Source organism: Hermetia illucens, chromosome 1, assembly GCF_905115235.1.
Source record: "Hermetia illucens chromosome 1, iHerIll2.2.curated.20191125, whole genome shotgun sequence".
NCBI lineage: Eukaryota > Metazoa > Arthropoda > Insecta > Diptera > Stratiomyidae > Hermetia > Hermetia illucens.
The window spans coordinates 36,744,773-36,772,733 of record NC_051849.1 but is presented as its reverse complement, the minus strand read 5'-3'; the positions used below and the strand labels follow the sequence as shown (position 1 = coordinate 36,772,733).

The following is a 27,961-nucleotide window of genomic DNA, read 5'->3' as shown; positions in this document are numbered from 1 at the left end:
TTAGATTGAAAGAGATTTGCTTTATTTTTACTCATAATTTTATTTAACTAATACGATATATAGTTCTGCAAATGTAAAAAAATAAATATAACACAAAAAATCTTACATCTCTACTTAGGACATTTTCATAGGACTTTAATCATTAAGACACTATGTATTTTATGATTATCTATTAAATGAAGCAAATATTCAACTAACTTATACAAAATCGTGATCTAAAGCAGAACAACTACAATTCTACAATTTGAAGAGAACGAATTAAGACGCCGCAGTTAGAAGCAGTCTTGCTCCTAGTAAAATTATAGAACAAAGGCTTACGGAAAATCCAAAGAGCAAAAGTATACTTAGAAAAGAAATCGAATTATTTATTGTCTCTCTATTAATAAGGTATATGGAATCATCAAAAAAGAAAATCGTAGTGTATGTCCGATGGCAAGTGTACGATCAGTTTATGAGGACTATGAGTTGCACAGAAAATATGGCAATGAAAATGGATCATAATTTAGAAAGAACAAATCGATAGTGGAAGGAGTTAATGAAAAAGACAAACGTCAATCACTTTATGTGGTAAAATAATGGGAAGCGTATTTCAAACTGTACCTGATACTGAACCAGCCTTTACTTTTTTGATAACCTAGGCTCAAGGATTAGAAAACTGAGGAGATCCCCCCACACGTAAGAGAAGAATTCCATTCCATAACAGATCAGTTTTGAAGTAATTTCTGGCAAACGTATCTAACCTTGGAATTATTCCCAAATTGTAAAATTTTATTGAGAACTTAAAAATCGAATTCATGTGATTTCCATAGTACTAATTTCTGGATTTCAGTTGACGCTATTCATATCCACACTAAAAGCACCCTCCCAAACCTAAATTATCTTGACACTTCTAGGTACCACATAACTGCAAAAAATTAATTTAGTTATATGTTTACATCAATGAAATATTATCAATACATGGCTTATCAATTCCGTTTTCAATCATATTACATTTTCTTTCTCTTACTAAACGAACGGTAGGAATAAAGTGAACCCCAGCAAAACCAACTGTTCATTAGAGATAATTTGCTAAATTGAAATTTTAGTTATCGACATATTTCCGCAGTTGTGCGGCATGTGTAGCTTCACTCAAAGGTTCACCGAAATGAGTCTTTACCAATTGAATACTTTTCAAATATACAATATATTTTCATTTCAACGCAATTCATTCATAGATAACATATTCCATACTGCAGTGTCTTCAAACAATCATTATCCACTTTAGAAGAAATATAAGCAGTCCGTCCAGCTTGATATGTAATAAAAAAACATAATAAAATAATAAAGTATAAAAATATTTCATTTGTTATTGGCTTCTCTCTAAAGCAATGTAAAAAAATCAATCTAATCATGTATAGGCGAAACTTGTGACTAATTTTATAACGATAACGGGCTTGAGAATTCCAATGTGCATTCGCGGTCGTCTTAGTTGTTTCTTTTCTTCAATTTCAAGGCCAGCTGAGAATGTCCGCTCTAATTTATCAACGGGTAAAAATGCTATGTACTTCACGCCATTACGATATAATTTTAGTAGCACTTGCATTATTTTTGTCTTGCTTTGTTCGATTGTATAAGAAATCTATTTATTCTATTCACAAGGGAAAAAATCTACGAGTCTTAAAAAGAAACTTAACGGTAGACGTATGTTTTTTTACTTTTCTTTTTTACATTGCCTTTAACAAAAAAAAATAATTTTTTTTTCTCTTTGTTGGTTTTTTTTTCTGTAAAAATAACATGTTCAATATAGAAATCACTAGAGAATAAATTATAAAACTAAATACATCGAATATTCTTTGCTATTTCTTTTCGATATTTTGTCTGTTTTTGTATTTTTCTTTCTCATTATTTACAAATTCAGGAAATTACACACTCTCCGAATATTTATAATATCAAATCGAAAAAATACAAGAAAACATTAAATTAATTATTTTGTAGTATTATTCATTATTCAATAATAAAGGATTCTATATTATATACATTTAAATTAGGCAGTCAATTTCGCAGTTCCGTCCAATTCGCCAGTTTTCTAGCAACTAACTCTTTATTAATAAATATCACGTTCTGAAAGCAAAGAGAAATATGTCGTGAATATCATGGACAAAGTTTGTTTGTTTTTAAGGGTCAACTAAGAGGAAGTGCCGAATCGCAAAATATTATACATTAGGATGAACTTAAGGGGTCCTTTGCAGCCAATTGACAAATTATAAATATGTACTATTACTAACTTTATTTGAACAGACAGATATGGAGACTATTTTCAGGCCTAATTGTATAGATTTATTTCAGATATTCCGGTTGAGTTGTTTCTGAGAATAGCCCCTTAAAATAAATAACCACTCCCCCTTTACAGATGCTTTGAACAAAATAGTCCGATACCATCAGGCGTAAGGATGTGGACTCTCGTAGGAATCTAGTCTTCTAGCCTCGCTCACCTCCTTTTAGATATTATTCTTGTGTGCCCGATTGAGTTTCTCGGCGAATTTTGAAGATCGGCAAATATGCTTTTTGATTTCGTGTGGATTACCATGTTGGAAAGGGGGATTTTAAGAATGCTACTTTGATATTCAATCCACATAACAAGAGGCGCTCCTAGCTTTAGTTACAACTGTATGTTACGAACTTGTTATTTCTCTTACTACTCGGTGATAAAATTCCTTTATTGAAATGAAAAAAACTCGGAAAATAAACGAGTTAGACTCCGTGTACGGTGAATCGTCCCCCTCGCTTGCAAGTGCGAGCAAAAACTGTTTCAACGGAAGAGATGGTCAGTTTAGTGCACACAGCTGTGATGTCGATTAATTATTGGGGAAATTGCTGCGGCTTATGGAATATCGACTGAAAGGTTACTTAAAATTTTACACGAAGATTTGGGTATGAGAAAATTATCCGCGCGATCGGTGCTCCGGCTGAGTTTTTGCGTCGGTGAATGGCTGTTGACAAAACCAGGATCCGCCGCCATACTCCTGAGACCAAACAGTCAATGCAATGGATTGATATAGGAGAATCAGCTCCTAAGGACACGAATATCATTTTTTCTGCCGGAAAAGTAATGGCGACAGTTTTTTGGGGCAGCCGTGGACAATGGTTGACCGTCACAAAAAAAAAAAACTATTAACGAACCTTTACGGACGCTGCGTTGCTGCACCGATTGAAAGTCGAAATCAAGAAGAAACGACTACGCTTGGCCAGGAAGAAAGTGCTGTTTCGCAAGGACAACGCTTTAGTCCACACTTGCTTGGTCACATGGGCGAAATTGAATTGGTTCCACACCTATCCCATAAAGACCTCGCATAGTAGCGATGAGAGGGGGTTGCCCATTGCTGCCGCGAAGTTTGTTTTATAAAATGTTTTCCTGAATGTGAAATAGGATTTACTCATGCATGGGAAGGGCAGTTTTTTATACAATTTAGCCTTCGTCCTCCATTTGGATGAGTTTTCGTGTGTCGTGATCCATTCCTCGAACAAGCGTAGAGCTTCCTTCATCGATACGCTTGGGAACAGCGTTTTTACGTCGAAGGATACTAATATTTCATCACTTTGTATCCCCCCGGGGATTTATGGAGAACCTGGAGGATGAACTCGAGGCACTCCCGAGGTTCTGGATGACATACGTGGATGATGTATTAGCAATGACATCTGCCGCAATGAAATATTTGACATTGGTAATGAATGGTTTGGATGCTTTAGAAGCCGATATAATATCCATAACATTTCATGACAATATACGACGATGTTACGGCGGAACGCCTGGCTTTAACACGTTGACTGCGGGCGGCGATAAGCGTAACCCTACCACGCGAGAGCAAAAACACAAAAAAAGTGAGTAGGGAAGCGCCGCAACATATACGGCGCTCGCAGACGTATCAAAGTCAGTAACGCTGACGTGCTTGCCGATAATACCCGTGGGAATATTTACTTCAAGTCGATTATTATTTGTCACTCCGAGAGTCCACGAGACATGAAAGGCTTCAATAAAAAACATCGTGTTAATTGGAGAATGAATAAAAAAAAGCATGAGCCAAAATTAGATAACCAATTATGCAATTCCTCAATTAAAAAGCTACTGTAGGAAAGAAAATCTGGCAAGTACTCTTCGTTTTAGATAATTCGCCTGGATACCCAACTTATCTAGGAAACAACTGATGGATTTCATTTCTTACCACCTCTGATCCAACCCATGTATAGAGGAGTAATATCAAATTTTCACCGACCGTTACTATGATGGCCGTAAAAAACATCGGAAACGCTTGGAAGTGAAACTTTGATTTATGAAAGGAATATGGCTCAATATGCTGTTAGCAATATGTCTATTTATTGCTTGAAATTGGAAAATATACAAGAAATGATTAACAGGAATGAGGTTGCGTTAATCTTGACAAGGCCAAACTATACGCGTCTTTAATGGCAAGGATTGGAAAATCTTGCTTAGTAAGTCCCAGTACTTCCACCATATATCATTGGCATTGCATCGTCGGATCACTAATTTCGATTTTCGCAGCAATATCTCGCTGGCACGAAATCAACTCGAACAGAATCTTTTAGTTGGAAAATCAGATGATTAGAGAAAATGAAGAACGGCTGATTCTTCCTCAACCTAAGATGTATATTAGACTTACAATTACTGTGAGTGCTCACGTATACAGTGAGTTACATAGTTCTTCATGGAATGGGGAATGCAACATTTTTTTTTTCATCAAATATAGTCATGTGAAATATAAAATGAAATGGTTTCGTAGTTTTTAAAAATGACCTGAGGGCAGGGGCTGGAAAAGTATCATTTCTATCACGGGGCGATTTTCAGAAGCTACCCAAACGAAGAATCTGACAATGATCAGGAAGGAAGGAACTATGATATAGAAGCATGATCCTGCCTAAGATTTATTTGGAAATCGCACTATTACTAACAAAGTTATAATAGGTCAAAGTTGTTGCTCCACTGCAAATTCCAAGACTTTCAGTAGCCCTCCAAAAGTGGATATTCTGACATAATATATACTTATACATTACCCGCCAAGGGACGTGTAGGTGTTTTTATAAAAGAAACATACAAAACCGTTCATACCTGAAGCGTCCTGTTTCCGGTTTCCCGACTTCTTTAGGTTTTACGGTTTAGTCGTTTCTGAGAATGCGATCCGTGAAGTGACCACTTTCTAGATCTCGTACTCCCCCAATTGCAACTAATTTCAAAACTAGGTTTAGCTTCGGAAAGTTGACCTTTCATTTGATGTATGTGAAGGGCCTATGTTTCATGAAAAAATCTTTGTACAACCCCTTTTTCTATGTATGGGAACCCCCGCCCTTAAACTCGTCCTAGAATATTCCTTACAACATGCATGGGGTTTCACAGTTCCAACCTTCCCCCAAATTCCATAATAATAGGTATAATCGTTCCTGAGAAAAGTGCATGTGACAGACAAGCAAACAATAGACGAATTTTAATAATAATAATCGTTGGGCCGACAATCTATTATAATTGGATCTGGGCCTTTGACTTCGTTATGGCACTTCTTTCCAGATCGTAAATGTAACTACAAGATACCGGTACGCTGTAGGAGGGAGAGACATTTGAACCGCGACCTTCCGACCAAAAGGCAGGCCGAAACAACGGTGACTTGATGCGCTGGATGAGAATTTAAAAGCCTCGTGATTGCATTACGACGAGCCGTCTCCGCTTGTGAACGGGACAAAGGCTGAAGAAAAACGTAGATACGGCGAAACTATCTTAGAGACAGTATTGAAGCCCCGAGCAAATAAATATTTGGATCGGGAGCGTGAAGATTTTAACAAGACTCAGTACCGTTTCCCAAAGCCCACATCAACCAAGAATGCTTAAAAATGAATGTTTCACACTCCATTTCCAGCTCAGAATTTCCTTGAAGGACAAGGTCGGCTCTAAAGGATATCCTAGCATCGATCACCTAAAGCAAACCCTTCGCCACAAATGAGTCATAATACCTCAGATCCACTTTTGAACAGCTTGCAATGGTTTTCTGGGTCGTCTCAAGATCGTTACTTATGTCAAAGGTAAACCGAAAACTGCTAGTATATTTTTAAATTTGAAGTATTTCCAAACATTTTTACTCTGGCACAATAAAATCGATGTCCGGATAGCTGAGTGGTTAGAGCACAAGGCTATTGTACGGAAGGTCGCGGTTCAAATCTCACTGGTGGCAGTGAGATTTGCGACGTGACTTGACGTCGGACACCAGTCGACTCAGCTGTAAATGAGTACCTGAGTCAAATCAGGGTAATAATCTCGGGCGAGCGCAATGCGGACTACATTGGCTCCTACAGTGTACTGTAGTGTACCGTTACGGTCTTAAATGAAGTGCTCTAACACACTTCAAGGTCCTGATCCAATATGAATTGTTGCGCCAACGATTATTATTACAATAAAATCAATTAAAAACATATAGCATTTTCTAATAATGCAGTTCAATTGCAATAGATTTAGTGGAAAATTTGCGATTTCTCACTCAACATTCGTTGATTACGTTCGCGTGCCTAAAACATACGCTTTCAAACTGTCTTACAACTGAATTCAGCACATTCTAACAAAAGATTTGTAATTGCTAGAAATGGGAACAAAGTTTGTGCCCAGACTTCTCATAGGAGATCAAAAGATTGTCACATTCACACCTATCATGAAATGATTGAAGCACTGGGAGATGACCCACATTGTCTAAGCGGTCACAAAAACTAAACAGCGATTAAGTCAATAGAAGCCGCTTATTGCTAATCTTCTCTTTCGACACAAAGAAATCGTAATATTACTGCAATATGACGTTTCTGTGCACGATGCTCTCAGCATTGGCCTCAACGAAGGCTACTACCTTCACTTACGTGTTTTACTCATCGAATTCAACTTCCTTCGGACTTACTACTGTTTCTTAGGATGAAAAAGGATTTTCCAGTATGCATGACATAAAACACAATATAATGACGAAAGAGGTCCTTTGAATACTGCAATGAAGGTTTAGAAAAATGTCCTACTGCTAACGGAAAGTATTTCGAATACTGTTGAAGTCGTATTTGACATGTTTTTTAAAAAGGAATCGCCGTTTTTCGGATTCACCCTCGTAACTTATCATCGAGAAATAAGGATTCAATTTTCTTCCAAGGGCAACATTCAGCTTTATTTTTTTTTCAATGGCGGTAGTGGTCTCTTTAAAATAAAAACAGTAGGAAGGTGACAAAACTTCATAAGCACACCTGCATTTGACCCTGGCTCACCATTCTAATTATTAAACGTGAAGGCACCAAAGAAATGTCCCCTAAGTTCTTTACCAAAAGCGCCGATACAAAACGGCACAGATGCGAATCGGCTCGAATAGCAATATCGTCGCAAGTTTGAGAAATACAGAGTAACGTGGCTTGGCGTAGAATTATTAAATGTACAAATTAGTTGGATCCGGTCGAGCCGTTGTGAATGCTTCAGAGAAAGAGACTATTTTGGTGGGTCCATTGAATCATTCGTAAAGGAGGAATTAGAGGCATTACATGAAAAACGTCAAACAGCGAACGCAAGAGGAGCTTGCGAAACCTTCGCGAGTTTATCAGAACTAATTTGTATTCCAGTATTTCACAAGGTTTTTACCGAAAATTTCGATATTGAAGATAGGCGATAGTCTCATCATCCAATAACAGAAACAAACGATTAAATTCTTTAAAAAATAGAGGTCTGAAATATCAGCAAAGCGCAAAAACATGATGACCTAATTTATCGTTTCCGATACATTATTAAAACCAAAATCGAACCATTTCTAAAACATACTTTACCTGTTGCTAAATAAGTAGTTCAAGTACGACAATGGAAAGTGTCGAAAATCGGGGGCAAACAATAGTAAATTCTTACAAGCTTTCCAAAAATCTAGACTCATAGCGAGAAGATAACTTCGTGTGTATATTGGTTTTCAGCTTTACAGTGAACAACTAGATATGATGCAAATGGTCCAATAAACTATGGAATATGCGTCACAAATCGCGAGAATTTATTTGGGGAGCAGATAATCCGCACTCTGAAAATCACCTCTTCCCGACTCTATAGAACCTTTCATTGAACTAATTTCCAAAAGGGCTGAAAATCATCAGTTGTAGTTTTGCAATCAACAACCAGAAAAATTCTTCCTAGGTAGTATTCTGATCCTAGGCGAAAATTGGTGAAATTTACTAAGAAAATACCAGGAATTTTTCCCAGAAAATAACAACCTTCGATGATACCAAAAAGGACGATTAACCTCATGCCATTCAGAGCACTTTCCTCTTAGGACCCTTTTTGTAGATAAGAAGAACACGTCGAACTGTCTTTTTTTCAAATATTCTAGGCATGGCACTTTAAGAAATGAATTAAAAAAATTGTCTACTTACATTTGGCCCTAAGCAAGCGTATAAGTAAATCTCTGGTATATTTTCACTGGTATAACCGACTACTTGAGCTTGTAGGACTATTCCCTTAGTTAGCTCATATAAAATTGTTGCTGCCTCTGTTGACCACTCAGCGCCTGTATTTGAATGAGAAATAGGCGAACATGTCAATGTACAATTCAGAATTTGCATCGTTAAACACTTACCTGGTGGCACAATATTTGAAAGTACAGCTTCTATTGCTTGGAATGGCGTCACTAGAAAATCTGCACGAATTTGTTTTAAATTATCCCGTTCTAGAACGGCGTAACCCCCATAATCCAAAAACTTAACAAGACAACCGCTATCATCTTCTTCAACTGTCTTACTAACTATTTGCACTCTATACCACGAGTCTAAGTAATTACCTACACATATAGCATCATCGGTCATTTCTGGAAGACCTGGAGCCTCTCCATTTGAATATGTTTTATTCAAGCAATTTTGTAAGATACTTAAGGTTGGATGAGATGGATGTAAAGGTTGTTGTACGAATAGATGCCCGCCCGAGATTACGGACGTGACAATTACATCGTTATTGATTCCTTCAATGAGAGCGAGCTGCAATTATATGTTTTGGTTTTTATTTTCAGGCAATTTTCAATTGTAAAATTAAGTTTATGAAAGTATCTGCAATTTAATCCTAAAGATTACTTTCTGTTTCTGTTATTGTTAGTTCAGAAGAAGTTAAACAGAAAATTCTCACTTACCTCCAGGCATGACCGATGAACTTCATTCAATGGTACTATTGCTTGCGGTTCGGCAAAATGAACACGTTCCAGCGTTAAATTCGGGTACCGTTTTGATGGTAATTTTTGACGAATCAATGACAAAGCTGAACTTATTTGTTTTTGAGTACCTTCAATTACGCAAATTTTTATTTTATCCGTAAACGGATGTTTTTTCAATGAAATTTTTGCGCCAGTTTTTGCACGCAATTGATTGATGTGAGCCCGTTTGCGACCGTACAATTGTCCTACCAGGCTGTCGGGTAGCAAAAATTCATAATTCATAATAGACTGTTCCTCGGCATGAGGGAGACTAGATCCTTTTCCGGAATCTGCCGAATGTAAGCTACAGACACTAAGAGGCGGTGATGCAGTCGTTTGAGGGCGTGATTCGACTTTAAGGGCTAAAGGCTCTTCTACCTTTTCGCGTTTACCTAGCTTATCAGTTGCTTTTTCTTCAATTTTCTCCTTTTTCGTGTCGGGCTTAACAGATTCATTTGAATTATTTTTAATGGCAGCCTGAAGGGGACAATCTTCTGTATAAGCACTTTCTAAAAATGAATCTTTTGGTGATATTTTTGCACTTGATGTAGCTTTAATCACAACTGGTTCAACTCTCTGTTCATTTCTCTTGGGTCTGGGTGAAAGGAAATTCCTCTTACTCACCGAATCGGGAAGGCTTAATGGCGAAATTGATTCGCAACTCTCCTCTATCGAGCGCAACGTCTTATATTCGGAATCGCGAATTTTTATCTTCAGAATCTCCGTATCGATTTGTTTGTCCGTTAAGTAGACTGGCGTCTTTTTGCGATTGGACTGAATGTCAATTGGAGCTGACTTTCCATATTTACTAGAATCAGTATTATCACCGTTTTTGCCTTTTGATGACATAATCTCCAGTGATTTTGAACTTTTAAGTGAACGATTATTGTTCGTTTTTATATCGTCACTGCTTATATTAGCTTCCAAACTAGGTTCCTCGCCGTCGATGGCACTATCATCACAATGGACCGTTTTTCGGCGGCGGTACCAAATAACCCCAAGCATAAGGGCTAAACCGGGGATTGATAAGAACAATAGTGGACGACTTGATACCATTTTGTTCCAGTTTGATAATTCTGTAAATTGATAGTAGAAGTCATTATGAGGGGGATGATCTTTGCTCTTTCATAAAGTTTGTTTCATATATAGTCCTTCATTCCGACATCCATGCAACCATTCACTCCAATTCAAAAGTATTCTTGCACAAATTCTTATTCTAGAAACAATCTTCTTTTACTTTTGTCTATTAACAATAAAAAACATTGAAAAATATTAGACAAAAAATACAGAAAAGTATACAAACGGAATTGAAATAACACTTGTGATATGATATTCTCCGAAAACATTATTTGCTCTAATTAAAGAAATTCTAACTGAATATTTATCAGTTCGATGGGGTAACTTTCCAGCGCGTGGTTGTGTTTGTTCTCAAGCTCAATGTCAAAAAATGTACACACGCAAACTATAAACGATGCCGGTCTATCAAAACACAAACTGCATCAACAGCCGGCTCACGACCCACTTTTATTACCTATATAACAAACTTATCACTGAATGCGTTGTTTTTCAATAATAAGGAGACTTAGAAAAATTGAATTTGATAACAATCTATTACCAACTGGTAAACATGTCTTGATTTGATAATCTAGAAAGCTACAATGTTTGTGAATAAAGAGGTAATGAGTAATGTCGCGAAAAGAAGTTATGAGTAATTCATTTCCGCCCAGAAAGTGTTTTGGCATGTCTTTAGAAGTTTCAAGGGAAAATACGTCTCTTTTGTTTATTGGGTGGAAAAATCTATTTGTAGTGTTAAACTTGATTGTAGAATGCACTGATCGCTCCCAATTCAATTCCTAAATCCTGTTGTATCAAAAAGTGATAACAAGTAATTCATGTCTTGATAGTAAACAATAGAAGTAATTTGGTCTGGTCTTTTAGTTAATCCAAATAAAACCACAATGGTATTATTCACAAAAAGGAGAAAACTAGATGGACTTTGCCTCCCTGAGATGACGGGTACTACCCTTCAACTCTCCAAAGAAGTGGAATATCTGGGGGTCACTCTAGATAAAAAACTTCTTTGGAACAAACATGTAGAGGTAAAGATGAAACGAGCTCTCACAGCTTATGGGCTGTGCAGACGGACCTTTGCCTCGACATGGGGACTCAGGGTTCATGTGGTAATGTAGATATACGTTGGCATCATTAGGCCGATGTTCGTATATGGATCCGTAGTGTGGTGGGTTAAGGTGAGACAAAAAGGTTTTCAGCGTAAACTAGCCACACTGCAAAGAACTGTGCGTCTGGGCATCGCTGATGCCATGAGCACGACATCCGGCGCAGCTCTGAATGCACTACTCAATTTGCAGCCCCTGGATATATTTATTCAAAGCACTGCAATGAGAGCAGCTCATAGACTAATTCGATTAGATCTATGGGGAAACAACGGATGTGGGGGCACAGAGCATTGGAAGAGTTACTGGGAGGACTGAATCCAGTTCTTACAATACCTTCCGATTCTCGTGTCCCCATACATCTGCTTGATATGGTAGAGGATATGAAGTTAACCTGAAGCGCAGAGAGAACTGGGAAGTCCCAGAGGAAGGCGTGGCGGGATATACGGATGTTTCAAAAACCAAAGAGGGTTCTGGAACCGGAGTTTACCTCTCGAATAAAAACGAGAAGTGGGCTTTTCCTTTGGGACAATATGCAACGGTTTTTCAAGCCGAAGTTTATGCGCGGCAAACTGGGTGATTGCCGAGCGGTTACAGGGCAGGCGCATCGCAATCTGCAGTGATAGCCAAGCTGCATTGAGGACGTTGAGTAGTCCTTTGATCATTTCGAAAATCGTTCAGGAATGCAGAAACCGTTTGAATTCTATCTCTAGATTCAATACGGTGGAACTACTCTGGGTACCTGGTCACTGTGGCGTAGAAGGAAATGGAATCTCGGATGCTTTAGCGAAAGAGGGGTCAATCTCCCTTAAGCCGGGACCGGAACCAGCAATTGGAGTATCAGTAGCATTGACTAAGTCTGTTTTCAAAAATTGGGAACAAGCTTCCCCCGATGACAGGGGGCAGAGCCCAAATGCTGCTCGACACACCAGGTCTTGCAGGTGTATTGTGGGCATTCTGACAGACCATAAATCACTAGCTGGGCATATGTTCAGAATAGGAATTACTCAAGATGATACGTGTCCCTCTTGTAATGAGGAAGCGGAATCGACGGAGCATTTCCTATGTGAATGCCACGCCTATGAACGCATCAGGTATCAGATCTTTAGTGCCGATGTTCTTCAGTTGTGGCGTGTAGCATCACATCCACTAACGGAAACCCTGCGATACGTTAACAAATCCGAAATATTCTGTTAAACGGTGGTGGTGAGTACAATGGGCCGAAACGCCCTGAGTGCTCAGAAGCTGTAGCTTCTCCCCACCACACACACACACACAATTTGGTTTCGCTTCGATTTCTGTTATCGGTATTGACGGCCTTCATGGCATTCGTGGTATCAAATAGCGTAATTTCATACAGTGGTAGCAATTGCTGACTTTGCAGTCCACTGTCTAAATTCCCCCTCTTACCTTCCTCCAAATGAAGTTAAAAAAAAAATCGCAAATCCATTGGCTAAAACATTCTCTTTCCCTTGTGTACATTTAAGTGTGCGAAAGGCAAACAAGAGTACCATCTGACACCCAAAAAACCACCGACCTTAAAACGAATCTCCAACCCCAATTAAAAATCACCCCGCCCCCTTTAGCAGCTCCAAGGTGCCAAATTGTTGAAATTTCACCATTTACCTTCATGCTTTCCAGCGGATTTTTGTCAATAGAAAGTCAACTGTCCTATTCTCTAAATAACTTTGTAATAGGATTAAATGGAAATTGATCAACGTTTCCTACAAAATATCCAACCGCAATCTATTGTCTATTGTCAATTTTATTATTTTGGATCAACGATAACATACATTCAATCAATAATCTCCCAATGTCCAAATTTCTATGGAATTTGTTGCACCAATAGCATTCCTGCTAAAAGAGTAACAATCATACACTGGACAAACAAGTCATAAATAAGATAAAACTCGTCTTCACCTTACACACGTTTATATAAACACTTCCGAAGATTGGCAATCACCATTCAAACGTCCCATTAATTATAGGCTAGGCATCTCGGAATTGAATTACAAACCAGACAAGAATTCGATTAATTTTTGCCGAAACATGCACAATGGCAATTAATCACCAGACAGCCTGTTATACAGCATTTTTGATAGCACACCAAAAACCAAGCGACAAGAACAGTACCTACTTGTGCTGTCACCAGAAAACAGTCATATTTCTTTTTTATCGTTTGTCCTGTACGACAGTGGGCTCATCGCCACTTTTCTCAGTCACAGGCTTGGTCCGAATAAGTAGGGTAGCTATAAATGGCCGCTCCATGGAGCCCAATTAGCGCTATGAGGCGTCGTTTTGATACCCTAATTACCAAGACCGCGACTACTGTGAGGAGGACAAGGAGGAATTTAGCGGGGCCAGATCTTTCAAGACAACCCGCAAGGCTGTCGTACAGGTCGCCAAAGAATTGTTTATCTAGTGCCCTCAGCCTCGCTTTAGCTAGAGCTAGGCAATCGCAAGGGAAATACTTGAGGGTCTATTTTTCCTCTCCGCAATTTGTTGAGTATGCCGAGTTTGGCGGCATGGCCCCCTATAGGCCAATGCACCGTGCAAATCGCCGTAATCCTGCCGATTTCGTAAATAACAGCAAAAGCAAACGAAAAAGTTATGAAGACGATTCACATCCTTCCACTTTAGTGTTTGTCTTATCTTAGGTACTGAGTTCCCTTCAGGACGACAATATCACCTAAGATACCTCTCAATCGTCAACGTGATCTTAGGGTGTTACACCACTGATTCAACGCCAATGTATCTACTACTAGAAAACGGTTCTTCATACCAAACGCTTACTAAATTATTCATTGTAATCGGACTACCATACTACTATATGCTTCATAGAGCGTGACTGCAAAATAAATCCGACATTCAACAAAGCTTTCGCCAGTTCTGAAATTGCGGAAGAATAGGGATAAATGTTTCGAAATCGTTGACCTCGAAAACTATCATTAAGAACCCACACATGAAATGCGTCAAGATTAAATAAAAAGTCCCTTAACAAAGCCAAATAATTCTTCAGCCTTTTCCCCGTTCAGAAGCGGTGTCAGCAGCTCTTGATCTGTTGCGCCATTTGTTCTATCAAAGACCTGATCTGGGTAGAGTCGCGATTCTTTCAAATCACCATCCAGCGCAATAAGCTACCGTTATTTCGACCGGTCTATTAGTCGTTTCCCACTTCGATGTTCAGACCAATTTCAGCCAGTGAATTAGCGTGAAGTGACAACGAAGACGTCTCTCTCGCAATTTTCCACGATGGCTGCAACTCCATATCGATCGTGGTTATCTTTATTTCGGCTTCGTCTTCGTCTCCATTAGCGCGAGGAACCGTTCATTGTATTTTATAGTCGGCCAACAATTAGAACCACAGGCTACAGGGCGGACGGCACTGTGGTAAATTTTGAATTTGAGACGTCCGTTGATAAGTTGATCACAAAGAACGCCAGTTGTGAGACGTCAGTTCATCTAGTTTGGGTTAATGCATGAACCAATTTCATAACGTAGGCCACCATTGGTTGATAACCATTGATTCTAGATATTTAAATTGCTTATTTCTCAGCAAGCCACTGCCACTGAGAGTGATAGTAACTGTTTCATTAGAGTCAATCGTCAAAAATTTTGTTCTGTTCAGTTCCAATTTCAGACCGTGGCGATCATTCCATTTTTAAGCAAATTGGTGAGATTAGCTTTGCTATGAAATGCTAGGAAAACATTATCTGTATAAAGTCTATAAAGGGCGCTTCCTCGATGAGCACGAGAGCGACTTTAATATGCCCGCCAGATTTCGAACTTTGTTTCCGATTATGGTAGAGCAATTTAACCCAGCACGCGAAATCTTCTGCCACTAGGTGTTGTCACAGAGCATACCAGATGAGTTCGTGTGGTCAAACGCTGATGCTTCTCCATGAGTAAACGAAAGTGCGTACTGTCAGAATTATTTTAAGCTACACTAATTTCTTTGTCGCAGAATGCAATAATAGATGGATCCACTACTATACTTTGAAGTGAAGTCGCTAGTCAGTCAGTCAACAAGGCAAAAAATAATTTAACAAGTCAATGATTGACGCAAATTCATTAACAAAGAATTATTTTCATGTTCATCGCAGCACTGGGCTAATTCCAGTCAAGCCGGTGGGGACAACCGTTCCCACATACTTGAGGTGGGCGATCAAATCCGAGTCTGCAAAGGACTCATCTGAAGTGCCTGTTGTCACGAAGCCAACAGGGTGTGCCGTCGGCCCTGTTATTTGCGGCAGGCCCCCTTGTGGGAGTTTCATGGTGGTTCTGCTTGTTCATATTGCGGGTAGAGCTTCTTGTGGGCTCAAGCGTGGAGTTGCTATGTACTACTTAGGCGACGGACCCTTCAGTTGCGGCAGAGGTGTTAGATAGGCTCCGCAACCACTGAGTAACAACCAATACCGCCGTACCAGTCACAGCGAGGCTTATTATGGTCGCAAATCAATCCCGGTTTAAAGAGGACGGTGGGATTATGCCTACACGCTAGGTATTCACGATGAACCTCCATGTGATTATCGCATTGTCAAGAACTGACGTCTAGTGGATATTACCTCTATAAGAATCATAAAAGAAGTGATTCACTTTCACATTACCTCTATAAGAAGCTTGATGCCTCAAGTATGATAGGGTTTGAAAGATACTTAAATTGCTCATCCCGGTGTCGAAGAATGGTTTTTTCAGATTTCAATGTAAACCGTACTAAGTCAGACGATCATTCCATATTTGGGGAAATTGTCCGACATCAGTTTTGTTGCGAGACTCTAGGGAAACATTACCTGCATAGATCTGTAAGGCACTTTAGCTGGCCGGTATGACCGCATCTACGACAAGAACGAAAAGAATCGCAAGATGTTCCTTGGACTGGCGGTTTTGATGTACGTACTACACTTTGCATTTGGTTCTTTAGACAACGGTAAAGCAGTTTATCTGATTGCACGAATTTTTTGGTACACGATGTTGTCGCAGTGCATACAAAATGAGTTTGTATTGTACATAGTCAACTGCCTTCTCTAGTTCCAGGGGGCTTCTAAATCACATGTGATGAGACTTGGATACATAATTATACCTCACAATCAAAAATTACGGATAAAGAGTAGCAAAGAAAAGGAACACTGCCAAATAAACGCCAGACTTGCCTCTCAGCCGAAAAAGGCTTCGTGATAATTTTTTTAAATAGAATTCGATTTGTTGATTTTCTTTACGTTCGACGTATATACATTTGAAAGAGCCAATGAAAGCGATTAGGGATGTCAACCTTTTCCATGATAACGTTAGGATACGCACCTCGCATTTGAAAAGGGATAGATTGGATGAAATCCACCGGGAAACCGGGTTTATCTCCTAGTGACTATGAAGAGGAACGATTCGAAAACAATGAAGCCGGCGCGGGGCGCATGCGCAAGTGTTTGTGACATGCCATCAAACTTTTTTGGAAAAAGGGAGATCCAAGCTTTCACATCTTTGGTGAGTAGAATTTGAAGGAGGCTATGTAGAGAAAAAATGAAACTAACTTCTTTTGAGTAGAAATGGAGCTGGGATGCATTTTTTTTATCTAGATTTCGCATAGAAACTATTAGGACCGATTCAATATCTGTCCGTCAGTCTGTCATACCGGATTTATTCGGAAACGGCCAAACTTATTGTCACCAAACTCGATGAAAACGTGTGGTCTGTGAATCCCTTTACATATAGCAAACAATGCCATTTTCTTTTGAGTCGAAGGGAGGGCTCTCCATATATGCAAAAAGGGTGTAAAATTTCTTTTCGCCGAATATAGTCATTCGTCACCCGGAAACCCAACTTTTGCCAATCGACTTTTTTAAACATTTGAATCGCTTTTTGGCAGACAAACAATTTAGCAATGAAGCAGTCATTAAAATTGCCTAGAAACTCTGACTTTTACGAAACTGGCATAAGAGCTTTTATATCTCGTTGGGAGAAGTATCGCGAAACTGCTCATGCTTATCTTCCTAATAAAATTTTCATAACTTAGTTATTTGAAATTTCACTATCTAATATGACATTTCATATGCAAGATTGTCTAGCGATTTCCGGCATGTTTCGATATGACTTTGAGCTTTTTTACTTGTCAGGTCATACAGCACTTCACTATAGCATGTTCTGATCTTCCCAAGGGCGCGGTAATGCCGGACGATTGACATTTACTTTTTTCAAATTTCAGATGTAAAATAGGACTTTTTTCTCTAGACTAACAAATGTCAACTCAGAATGGCTATGTGGGCTCACCTGATCATCAATGCTCATTGCGCACATATTGACAATACATGATAAGGTCTTTCTAATCACTGAGTACCTTGTATATTATTTTCAGGGCCACTTCAGGCCACACAACTTCTAAGAGGCTGCGTAGAATAAAATTCATCTTGCATCTCATCAATTTGACTTTGGCCAATAATACCGATTAATTCTAGTGGCAATTAGCCAATTTATTCGATATCCACATTTCATGCGTTGATTGAAAAAAAAAAGAATGAAAATCACGAAATCTATGGCTGATTAATGTAAATATTTTCAAACATTTCCGTAATTATCGAGCGTGTTCCGGGAAATTTCTGCTGAGCCAGATAAATTTTAATTTATTGCAGAAAATTCGCTTATTTCTGCTTGAAATAAACGCGCTCGGAAGCTTTCCAAATATTTTATATTAATGGCGTAAATACATCTAACAGAATTCTTATAATCTGAATAGCATCCTAAACCCAATTTTTTAAATTGATAGTTACAAATGTTGTAAATTCAACCAAACAAAATTTTATGGTAAATTTTCAGAATTTTAATTAAGTTCTCTAATTTTAAAAGGATAAAGATGACCCTTTTAGAAAGAAGGAATGACTCAGCATTTGGTTATTCCTCCTTTGAGACAGACAGTTGAATTGCTTCAGATTGCGACGTCTGAGGTCTGACAAACTTTGCCAGACAAAAGTCTTAACCCTAATATTATTTATATCCAAAGCAAACTTCTCAAGGTTCAATAATCTGAAATATACCAGGGAAGAAAATGCGTAGAAAAGTGTTTGCAAATTTCCTCAATTTCACTTCATTCTCTATTCAATATTTACAACATAACTGTCTATTTTTGATTCTCAACCTCCATTACCTTAGTGATTCATTGCAAAAATAATTTTTTGAACACAAAGGCACAACTAGCGACGCAGAATTTTCAGAAGCGCTTGACCAGCTGGCAGCCGGCTGCCAAAGATTCGCAGCACGCAGAGCACTTTTTCAGAAGTTTTCACGCTTTTATAAATAGACTCATATGTTTTCATGTGAATCAACATTTTCATTTCCCACTTTTATATATTTTTATTCCATATAACATCAAACTGTTTTACATATATATCTTATGCCTTTGGTAAATTTCGAAGGCTTTAAACATTAGAAATTGATTTATATTATTGCGGAAGGCAATTGTCTTAATCAATTTTGACGATAATTACTGGTTTGCCTCTAAATGTAGTGAGTACCCTCCCCTGAAATTAATACATATGTAAACACATATAGATTTAAAAGTGTACAACTGATTTTTCCCGTCTTTAATCGATAAACCAGAAATCCTCGTTGATTGAGCGATTTATGATATCGTAATTTATGTTATTGATAAATTTATAATTTTCATAGATTGTAGCCCAGTTTATTTTTAGTGGATTAATCCAATTATTTCTAAGTCGATATGCAGGAGCAAGTGGCAGTTCAATTGTTTAGTGCATTAAGAGCAGAAATGACTAATTAACACCAAAAATGCACCGATCTTGTTGTATATTCCATATATATTCCAATAATATGAATCTTCCTCTATAGCAGTACATGTAGACGTCGGTCTTCAGTTTTATCTCCATTTTCCTCGGTTCAACAACCTTCTTTTGCCATAAATTCGCTCTACATGGTTGCTTACTGGAGCTATCAAACCTTAATATGAGTGGCGGCTTCTGATTCCTCGTATAAGAGATACACTCCCAGTTTTCCCTAATTCACAATATGCCGTTCACTATCATTGAATCTAATATGATCCTGAAAATTCGACGTTATAAAACATTGATAGCCTACTCTTTGGACTAGTCATTACCCATTTCTCAATGCGATTACACAGATTCGGCCGGCTATTACAGGTACCTCAATGATCCCTCAGACTTCGGGAGTTTTATTACAGTGCCTTGATGTTAAGGATTCGCTCCAAATATTCGAGTACATGCATTTACAGAGTAATGCCTATCCCGATTTTCAATGATAGATAGAATTCGGGCATGACATAATATTACAATTTTGTGTTTCGATTTCAATTCGTCACCTAATTGAAACCGTACAGCACCGAATGCTCCCACGACACGAATATGTTTTCGCTTATTGACAGTGACCGACAGAACCGAACCGAATGGAACAATATATGTGAGAAATAAATCCAAAGCAATTTGGAAATAAACTAATAGCACATGACAGTTTACGCTGGATTATTCCGTCTGTTTTCAGAGGATCAGAAGCGTCATCGATTGGATATTTACCAATGTCCTCAAACCAGAGACTGGGTTGTTTTTTAATCGAATCAGAGTCAAAACAAGTAAATATAAAAGTAGAAAAAGATTAAGGCATTGACGAATAAGAGGCAATGAAAAACATCATTACAACTGCAGTCCTCATTTCATGTTCGTGCCACAATGTGGAATGTGATTGTGGGGGATAGATGAGTCGCTTTTCGGGGATTTCTTTCCAGCCGCTAGAGTAAAGATATCATCCACAAAAATGAACCCAACTAAACGTTTTTTCAAAGTTCGATATTGCCCAGGTGGTATTTTTCCCCCAAGACAAAAATGCCGGGCAGTTCAACATTTGTGAGGCTGTTTCATCCTTTTCATTACAACACCTGATTACTATCTTATCAGTGCTTATTAGACTTATCGGTGCCCTTTTGGCAGGATTAATCTACAATATTGCAGCTTTTTGAATCCCAACAAATTATATTGGTTCCTTCCCAAAAAATATTTGGACACCGAAATTTGTAGACAATCAAACATTTGACTCATTTGTGTTCCTAAAGCATTGCCCATCACCATCCACCAACCCCATCCAATTTGGTGTCCTCTGATTCAAGAGTTTACTCCCAATGATAACAGACTTAATACAAGCTTTCCGAGAAACTTGTATTCGGCCTTCACTGATATGAGACATGTAGCTCTAAGGCGACACACTCGTTAGCCATTCTTGGACAAACGATTCCTTGCACGACATAACCCGTAATGTAATTTTCGCCCTTTCTCAATGTATGACCTATCTACTACCATTTCCGGGTCCTTGTCAGCATGCTGACTGGAAATCATATTCCAGTGGACTCAGCTTTGAATAAGCATCCGGATCAAAACGCACACAATGTCTCCTGATTGCTACGCCAACGATAATTATTATAGTCTCAGATCACAATGCTGTGATGCTCAATTTTCATGTGCTACTCCCATAATAGTACTGGGTATGGGAATAAATTTCCGCCTTTTGTTAAACAATTTTTATTGTTTAAGAGAGTCCCATCCAGTTGATGTCAGACTGGACGAACCAGCCAACCAATGCTCTAACAACGCTTCGGCCTAGTTTGGATTTGAATATATAAGGCGGATTTCACTTGGTCATAATTCGCAATAATGTCGTGTTTGCGATTATACATAAAGGAGCGATTACCACCTAAAGCCCGCTGTCTCAGAGCAGAAATGAGGCAGCGTCTGATGAGTTTTCCCTGCTACGGACGAAACCGGTAATCATTTATTTGAATTTTTATTTATTTAAGCAATGAAGTTTATAATGCAGCATGCACCGAAAGCTAGAAAGATACTCTAAAAAACAAATTCCGGTTATTTCAACTCGACCCATTCATAGAACCTTTTTCGAATCTTTCGTATGAAGTGAACCACTCTCCAGTAAGGGCTGGCATAGATCAGAATAAATAGAAATCCGAAGGAGCAATATTAAAATTTCACTCTTCTAAAAATTGTTTGACCGATTGAGCAACTTGTGGCGTAACATTGTCAAGCTAAATGACTTTATCGTGTCAGCTAAATGACTTTATCGTGTCAACCGCTCCATTCCTACCATTTTTCCTCCATAGCTGAGTCCGCATGTGAACGGAACAAAGGCTAAAGTCATAGAAAAGCTCGATTCAAACGTATCAGGCGTATCATAGTTTATAAGCGAATGAAAATAACATCACTAACCACACCTTTGTTGAAAATAGCACAGAGAGAATATTGGTGCAGAACAATCTCATCTTGATGTTGTCGATGTTCCAAATTTTGAATAAACCACCAAAGGCGGATTTAGCGCTGTTAATATGTCGAAGGACATTTCGTTGCGGTCGTCGACTTGCATCATCCCCATTAACGTAACGAGCGAGTATTAGCCTGTCAGACTGAGAACCTTGTTTTTATTGGTTTGCCTTCAATTCGAATATGCTTGCCTCCTTTTCCAGCTCCAGCGACATTAGACGAAGGTCCATGACATGGTATAAGAGCAAGCATGTATCATTAGCGTTTGAGGAAAAGTGTTCTTCGGAAGATTCTCCTCTTGAAAGCGGCTGCTAAGAGTTCACAACTTTTCTTGTTTTGACTCAAGTCTATGAAGAATACATGAGTACTGCGATAATTAGTATTTGTACGGTAACAGCTTTGGCCTATTGGTAAGGTGTTTTGAACGGAAGTTTTTGTAAACTGAAATAGGCTCTTTTGGCACTGGCGACTGTGCGCGGATCCCGTAGATATTTCATTATGAGTGCCCGATTTTCATTTTTATACAAAATACGAAGGACTTACCAAAATTCTTATTTTGAGTTAAAGCACAAGTGATTGCCATTAATGAAGGAACACTATATAATTCAAATGAAATTCGCACCAAAATGTTGATTTTTCTTCATGTAAAGTGTTCGTATAAAATATTGCGCGTACGTTCTGTTGACATTTTCCATGTGTTTCGGTTATGTCACTTATTACACCTCTCCTTTTTCAACAGTTGTGACCTCACGTCTGAACGTGGTGCGTTAGCAGCGCCCGTGTGATCTTTTCTAAATTCAAAGAGCCTTTGTTTAACTGTTGGATATGATGGAGAAGAGCTAATCAGGGATAGACTCACTGAATGCTCGTAAAAAATCATACCTCCTAGCACTATTTAATCAGGCCGGAAACTTTTTCCCCCGCTTTCGCATACTTTTCTTTTTGTTCTTTTTCAGATAAGACATGGAGCACTACAACTTAACTCAAGGAATGAATAGACATGCAGTTATCGTCGCTACATGTGCAATTCACACCACCATCGCCAAGCCCGGATTGACGGCCAGGAAGGTTTTGCTGTGTTTGGTGGGATTGGAAGGGAGTCATCCACTATGAGCTGCTCGACTATGCCCAGACCCTCAATTCGATCCTCTACTGTGAGCAACTCGACCGTTTGAAGCAGGGGATTGACCAGAAGCGGCCAGGATTGGTCAATAAGAATGGTGTTCTGTTCCACCAGGACAACGCTCGGCCTTACACATCTTTGATGACCCGCCAGAAGCTACGGGAGCTCGGATGGGATGCCCTATCGCACTCATCGTATAGTCTGGACCTGATACCAAGTGATTACCATCTTTTCCGGTCCATGTAAAAAGCTCTTGGTGCTACTAAGTTGGCCTCAAAAGAGGCTTGCGAAAACTGGCTGTCTGTGTTTTTTGCGAATAAGGAGGGGGAATTTCATAAGAGGGGGATAATAGAGTTGCCTTCTAAATGGCAACAAGTTTGCGGACATATTTGACTTAAATCGGATAATTCTAAGTATGTTAAATAAAGCGTTAAAATTCGATCACAAATACGACATCACTTTTTCCCCAACCCAATACGAGCTTTATTATGGCGATTGACATAAATCTGGCATGTGACTTATCACGTGTTTAACACTATAATTTCTGAACGACTCCGAATATGAGAAAATCACTTTGTATCTAGACATAGTGGGGATATCCCCCCCCCCCCCCCAATTGTGCAAAAAAAATCGATTCTGCGGATCCGTCATACGGGATGACCCCCTTAATTTGAGCAGATATCAATATTGAGAGTATTTTGAGGCCTGAACACTATATAGAGGCAGCTTCATGATTTTTTTTTTCTGATTTTTTGGTTGAGTAAGAGTATGAGTTCCGAGAATGGGTCCGTTAAAGAAATCATCACTTTCCTCCCCTCCCACTCTCCGCCTTTATAACAAATCTCAAGCTAAGACCGGCTTCGAAAAGTACTAATCGAGACCTTTCATTTGACACCCAACATGACTATATTCGATGAAAAAGAATTTTACACCCCCTCTCAACGTAGAAGGATATTAATCACTGCATGTCTTGGCGTTCACAGATTTCACCTTCTTCAATCGGTATGAGAAAAGTTCGTGTGACGGACAGACATATTAGACCTTGGAAACCTTATTAAAGGTTTTGTTTGCGATTTAACGAACTAACCGGCACTTCTGATGATTTGCAAGGGAAGAATCACTTTACTACTGAATATTTGCCACGAAGGGTCGACGGCCGGAGGAGCTAGTTCACTCTCGACCAGATAGTATGGGTGGCGCCCCTTAATTGGGAGCATTGAAGCGTGTATCTCCTGGAAAAAAACCCTTGCTGGCGCGAACATTGCCTTACACTGCTCTTTCGTGCAGTTAAGCTCCTCAATTTGTGTTTGAATATGAATATTTATATTTCTTCATTCCAATCTTCAGAATATTTTTCCCAAACAATTGTAAGGAATCCTATATCATCATTATCAACGGCCAACAACCGATATTAGGTCTAGGCTTGCCTTAATAAGGAACTCCAGACAACCCGGTTTCAAGCCGAGGTCCACCAATTCGATATCCTTAACAGCGGTCTAGCGTCCTGATCTACGCCATCGTTCTCTCTCAGGCAGGGTCTGCCTCGTTGTCTTTTTCTACCATAGATATTGCTCTTATAGACTTTCCGGACTGGACGGATTAAGTGACCCCCCATATTGAGCCGGATTTTATCCACAATCAGACGGTCGTGGTATCGTTCATAGATTTCGCCGTTATGTAGGCTACAGGATCGTCCATCCTCATGTAGAGGGTTAAAAATTCTTCGGAGGATTTTTCTCTTGAACGCGGCCAAGTGTTTGCAATTCCTTTTGCGAAGAACCCAAGTCTCCGAGGAATGCATGAGGACTGGCAACATCATTGTCTTGTACAGTAAGAGCTTTGACTATGGTGAAACGTTTCAAGCGGAACAATCTTCGTAAGCTGAAATAGGCTCTGTAGGCTGACAACAACCGTGCGCGGATTTCATCGTCGTAGCTGTTATCGGTTGTGATTTTCAACCCTAGATAGGAAAAATTATCAACGGTCTCAAAGTTGTAGCCTCCTATCCTTATTCTTCCCGTTTGATCAGTGCGGTTTGATGTTGTTGGTTGGTTGGTTTTTTGGTGCTGACGTTGCCACCATACACTTTGTCTTGCCTTCATTGATGTGCAGCCCAAAGTTATATTCTCCTATTTTTATTCTTTCCGTTTGAAAAGTGCCGTTTGATGTTGGTTGGTTGGTTTTTGGTTCTGACGTTGCCAACATGTACCTTGTCTTGCCTTCATTAATGTGCAGCCCAAGATCTCGCATCGCCTGCTCGATCCGGATGAAGGCAGTTTATACGTCTGTCGTTCTTCCCATGATGTCGATATCGTCAGCAAAGGCCAGTAGTTGGGTAGACTTAAAGAGGATCGTACCTTTTGCATTTACCTCAGCATGGCGGATAACTTTCTACAGGGCCAGGTTAAAGAGGACGCATGATAGGGCATCCCCTTATCGTAGACCGTTGTTGATGTCGAATGGTTTTGAGAGTGATCATGCTGCTTTTATCTGGCCTCGCACAGTGGTCAGGGCTAGTCTAGTCAGTCTTATCAATTTCGCCGGGATACCGAATTCTCTCATGGCCGTGTACAGTTTTACCCTGGCTATGTTATCATAGCCGGCTTTAGAGACGATGAATAGATGGTGCAACTGCTGTCCATATTCCAACAGTTTTCCCATCGCTTGCCTCAGAGTGGCAATCTGATCTGTTGCTGATTTGCCTGGAGTGAAGCTTCTTTGATATGGGCCAAGCCACGGATCACTTTACTAATGAATATTTGCGCCCGTCTAATTAGTGACGACGGCGAAGAGCTAGTTCACTTTCGGTTCAGGTAGTATGAGTAACGCCTCCTAATCGGGAGCATTGAGGCGTGTATCTCCTTAGAAAAAGCAATCTAATATTCTTGCGTATATTAAACTCGACGTATTGATTAGGAGTTACTTAAAATCCGCTGCTAGCCCGCCTTGAATGCCGAAAACCAAAATGAGTCAACAGAAGAACATTGCATTAGAAATTGACTGGTCCTCGGTACGGTTAAGTCTCTGAGGTTTGTACTTGGATAATATAAAAATCTTTGAATATTTTGCCCTAAATATTTATAACAAATTTAAGTCCTGGGGGGAGGCCATTGAATTATTTGGATTTTTAAAGTAAATCAATCAAACACATGTCATTGCTGAGATCTAGCCAGAGTGGCACCACAATAAAACAACACTGACCAGCAGCAACGGACTTAGGAAAATTTAAAGTTCATTGTCATCTTAACCATTGGCTTGACTGGTTTGCCAACAACAGACCAAGTCAGTCGTGAGAAAGCAATCCCAGTTTGCCTTCAATTTCTCTGAAACCGACCTCAACGCACTCTAAACTCACAGCAAATTCCGTACAAAGAAACGTTACATTTCTACAAGACATCAGTGTGCCTGCAAAGCCACAGCTCCGTCGTCAATGTCACAACCAGAAACCATTGGGCTTTGACCGAACCCAACCCCGTGGCGCAATCTTACTCTTATTAATTACAAATATTCACCTTTCGAGCATATGTAAAACGCCCAGTGGCAGAAATCAAAAGTGTGGAGTTATGCAATCACTTGCCAGCGAAAAGTTTCGATTTAGGGCCCGCGAGCGACAGACGATTCAAAGACGCACAGATCTCAACTTGGACTGCCAATTCGGAGCAAACAAACCGCGCAACTTATCGGAAACCTTGCCGAGCCCGTGGGAGCGAGCGCGGGACGGAAACCGTGGCCGCCCCTTATCAATAAACAACGAATCTCCCATTCTTATCATTTGTGCTGGCGCTCATGTCGCACGCGTTGTCGCCATTCAATACCAGATCAACAACTCGCAAAAAGTGGCCGAATTCGATCGCCAAGATACCATCGGGGCTGTGAGCAAGGCGGCTCAAGACCGCATGCTTTGATGGGGATTTGCGAGCGCGAGACGTCTCCAAATCAAGTTGGAAGCGAGCGCGCAGAAGAATTAATCATTGGCAAATTTTGCATTGTTCCGACCTGACCTAATTTTTTGTGATTAGAAAAATGTTAGCCGCCGACTTAACACGGACTGATTAAGCTCGAATTGAAATTGAATTCAGATTGCTCGATCTTATCAGAGACGCATTCGAAATCAGAGCGCCCACATTCCGTGAAGGCCTTTCTTGCTTGTCATTTTTAATTAGAGCCGCAAAACGTGTCCTCCGGCTGGCATGAGGTAGGTCAGGACATTTGCCGGTAGCCGGGCTCGTTTTCCACTTTTCACGGTGACCGCATGGGGAACAGCCCGATGCCTCTTGCCACTCATCACTTGGCCCGGTGAAAACCACTCGAACTGCGCATTTGAGAAACGAGCACGGCCATTGCTTCACGTGGCTAATGATAGGCCCGATCATCGGTTGCTCTAATTCTGGGGCCACGTTCGAAATCGTGGGCTGACGAAACGTCGCCTCGCAATTTCACACGTTCACCAGCGAATCCTTGAAATGCCCGAATTCCGGGTCAATCGAAAAATAGACTCGCCAAGTTCGAGTTCTCGCGTTGCATTTGCACTCGCGGTGCGGCCACCGTCGACGTGTTTATTTCTTCAACTCGGATTCCAAGCGGAGCTCAGCTGCCGCTTCCGCTCGCGCCCTTCACTCCCCCAGGCGAAAATTTCTCTGCAGCCAGCGCCGCTTCCAAAATTCCATTCCTACGCAGTTTCGCTACGCGTTTGCTGCCCGTCTCTAGGACGAACTTAACTACTTTCAACAGGATATCCACATTCACTCAACCGGCACACTCCCCGTCTACTCGAAATTCAGTCCGGCTACATTCATTTTATCAAAATCGCAGGCAAAATTCAATTGGGTGGCAGACCCGACACCACGAGAGGTTATGGACGGAATTTTTCAACCTTTCGAGCGGAATTTACGCCGCACCTTAACTCCAATTACCTTTTCTTCGCGCAACAATTAAACAACGCACTTGGCTTTACACTTTTTCCGACTTGGCGCTATTTTTTCACTGTATTTCACTAGTTTTTCCACAAGAAACTTTTCCACGTGTCTTCACAATATTTTGATCTGTAGAGAATTTGCTCTGCAATATGGCGTTTGGCATAAAACGTGGGGGGAAAGAGCGAGGACAACACCGGTTCTTTTGAATTATTGTTGCTTTCTCGTTCTCGCGCATGCGGATTGAAATGTACTGCGCAGT

General features: G+C 39.8%; 1 protein-coding gene across 3 annotated transcripts; it reads right to left on the bottom strand.

Annotated features, from left to right (window-relative positions):
- Positions 1–20: 20 nt before the first annotated feature.
- Positions 21–27,860, bottom strand: LOC119650425 (A-kinase anchor protein 1, mitochondrial). 3 transcript variants are annotated; one of them, XM_038053252.1, is made up of 5 exons: positions 27,700–27,860; positions 9,153–10,288; positions 8,610–9,003; positions 8,407–8,540; positions 21–2,100 (listed from the first exon to the last, which is right to left on the bottom strand). In XM_038053252.1, exons 2-5 carry the CDS (start codon positions 10,266–10,268, stop codon positions 2,032–2,034), a joined length of 1,713 nt encoding a protein of 570 aa, XP_037909180.1. In that variant the 5' UTR covers positions 10,269–10,288; positions 27,700–27,860; the 3' UTR covers positions 21–2,031. The 3 variants fall into 3 exon arrangements, with proteins under 3 accessions (XP_037909180.1, XP_037909186.1, XP_037909172.1); XM_038053258.1 differs by lacking the exon at positions 27,700–27,860 and adding an exon at positions 26,299–26,475; XM_038053244.1 differs by lacking the exon at positions 27,700–27,860 and adding an exon at positions 10,516–10,707.
- Positions 27,861–27,961: the final 101 nt, after the last annotated feature.

Coding starts and splice junctions, on each gene's coding strand:
- LOC119650425 (XM_038053244.1), bottom strand. CDS start 10,558: ATGTTTTCGGAGAATATCATATCACAAGTGTTATTTCAATTCC. Junction 8,541..8,609: donor TTCAAATATTGTGCCACCAG/GTAAGTGTTTAA, acceptor ATTCAAATACAG/GCGCTGAGTGGTCAACAGAG. Junction 2,101..8,406: donor ACGCTTGCTTAGGGCCAAAT/GTAAGTAGACAA, acceptor CTTTGCTTTCAG/AACGTGATATTTATTAATAA.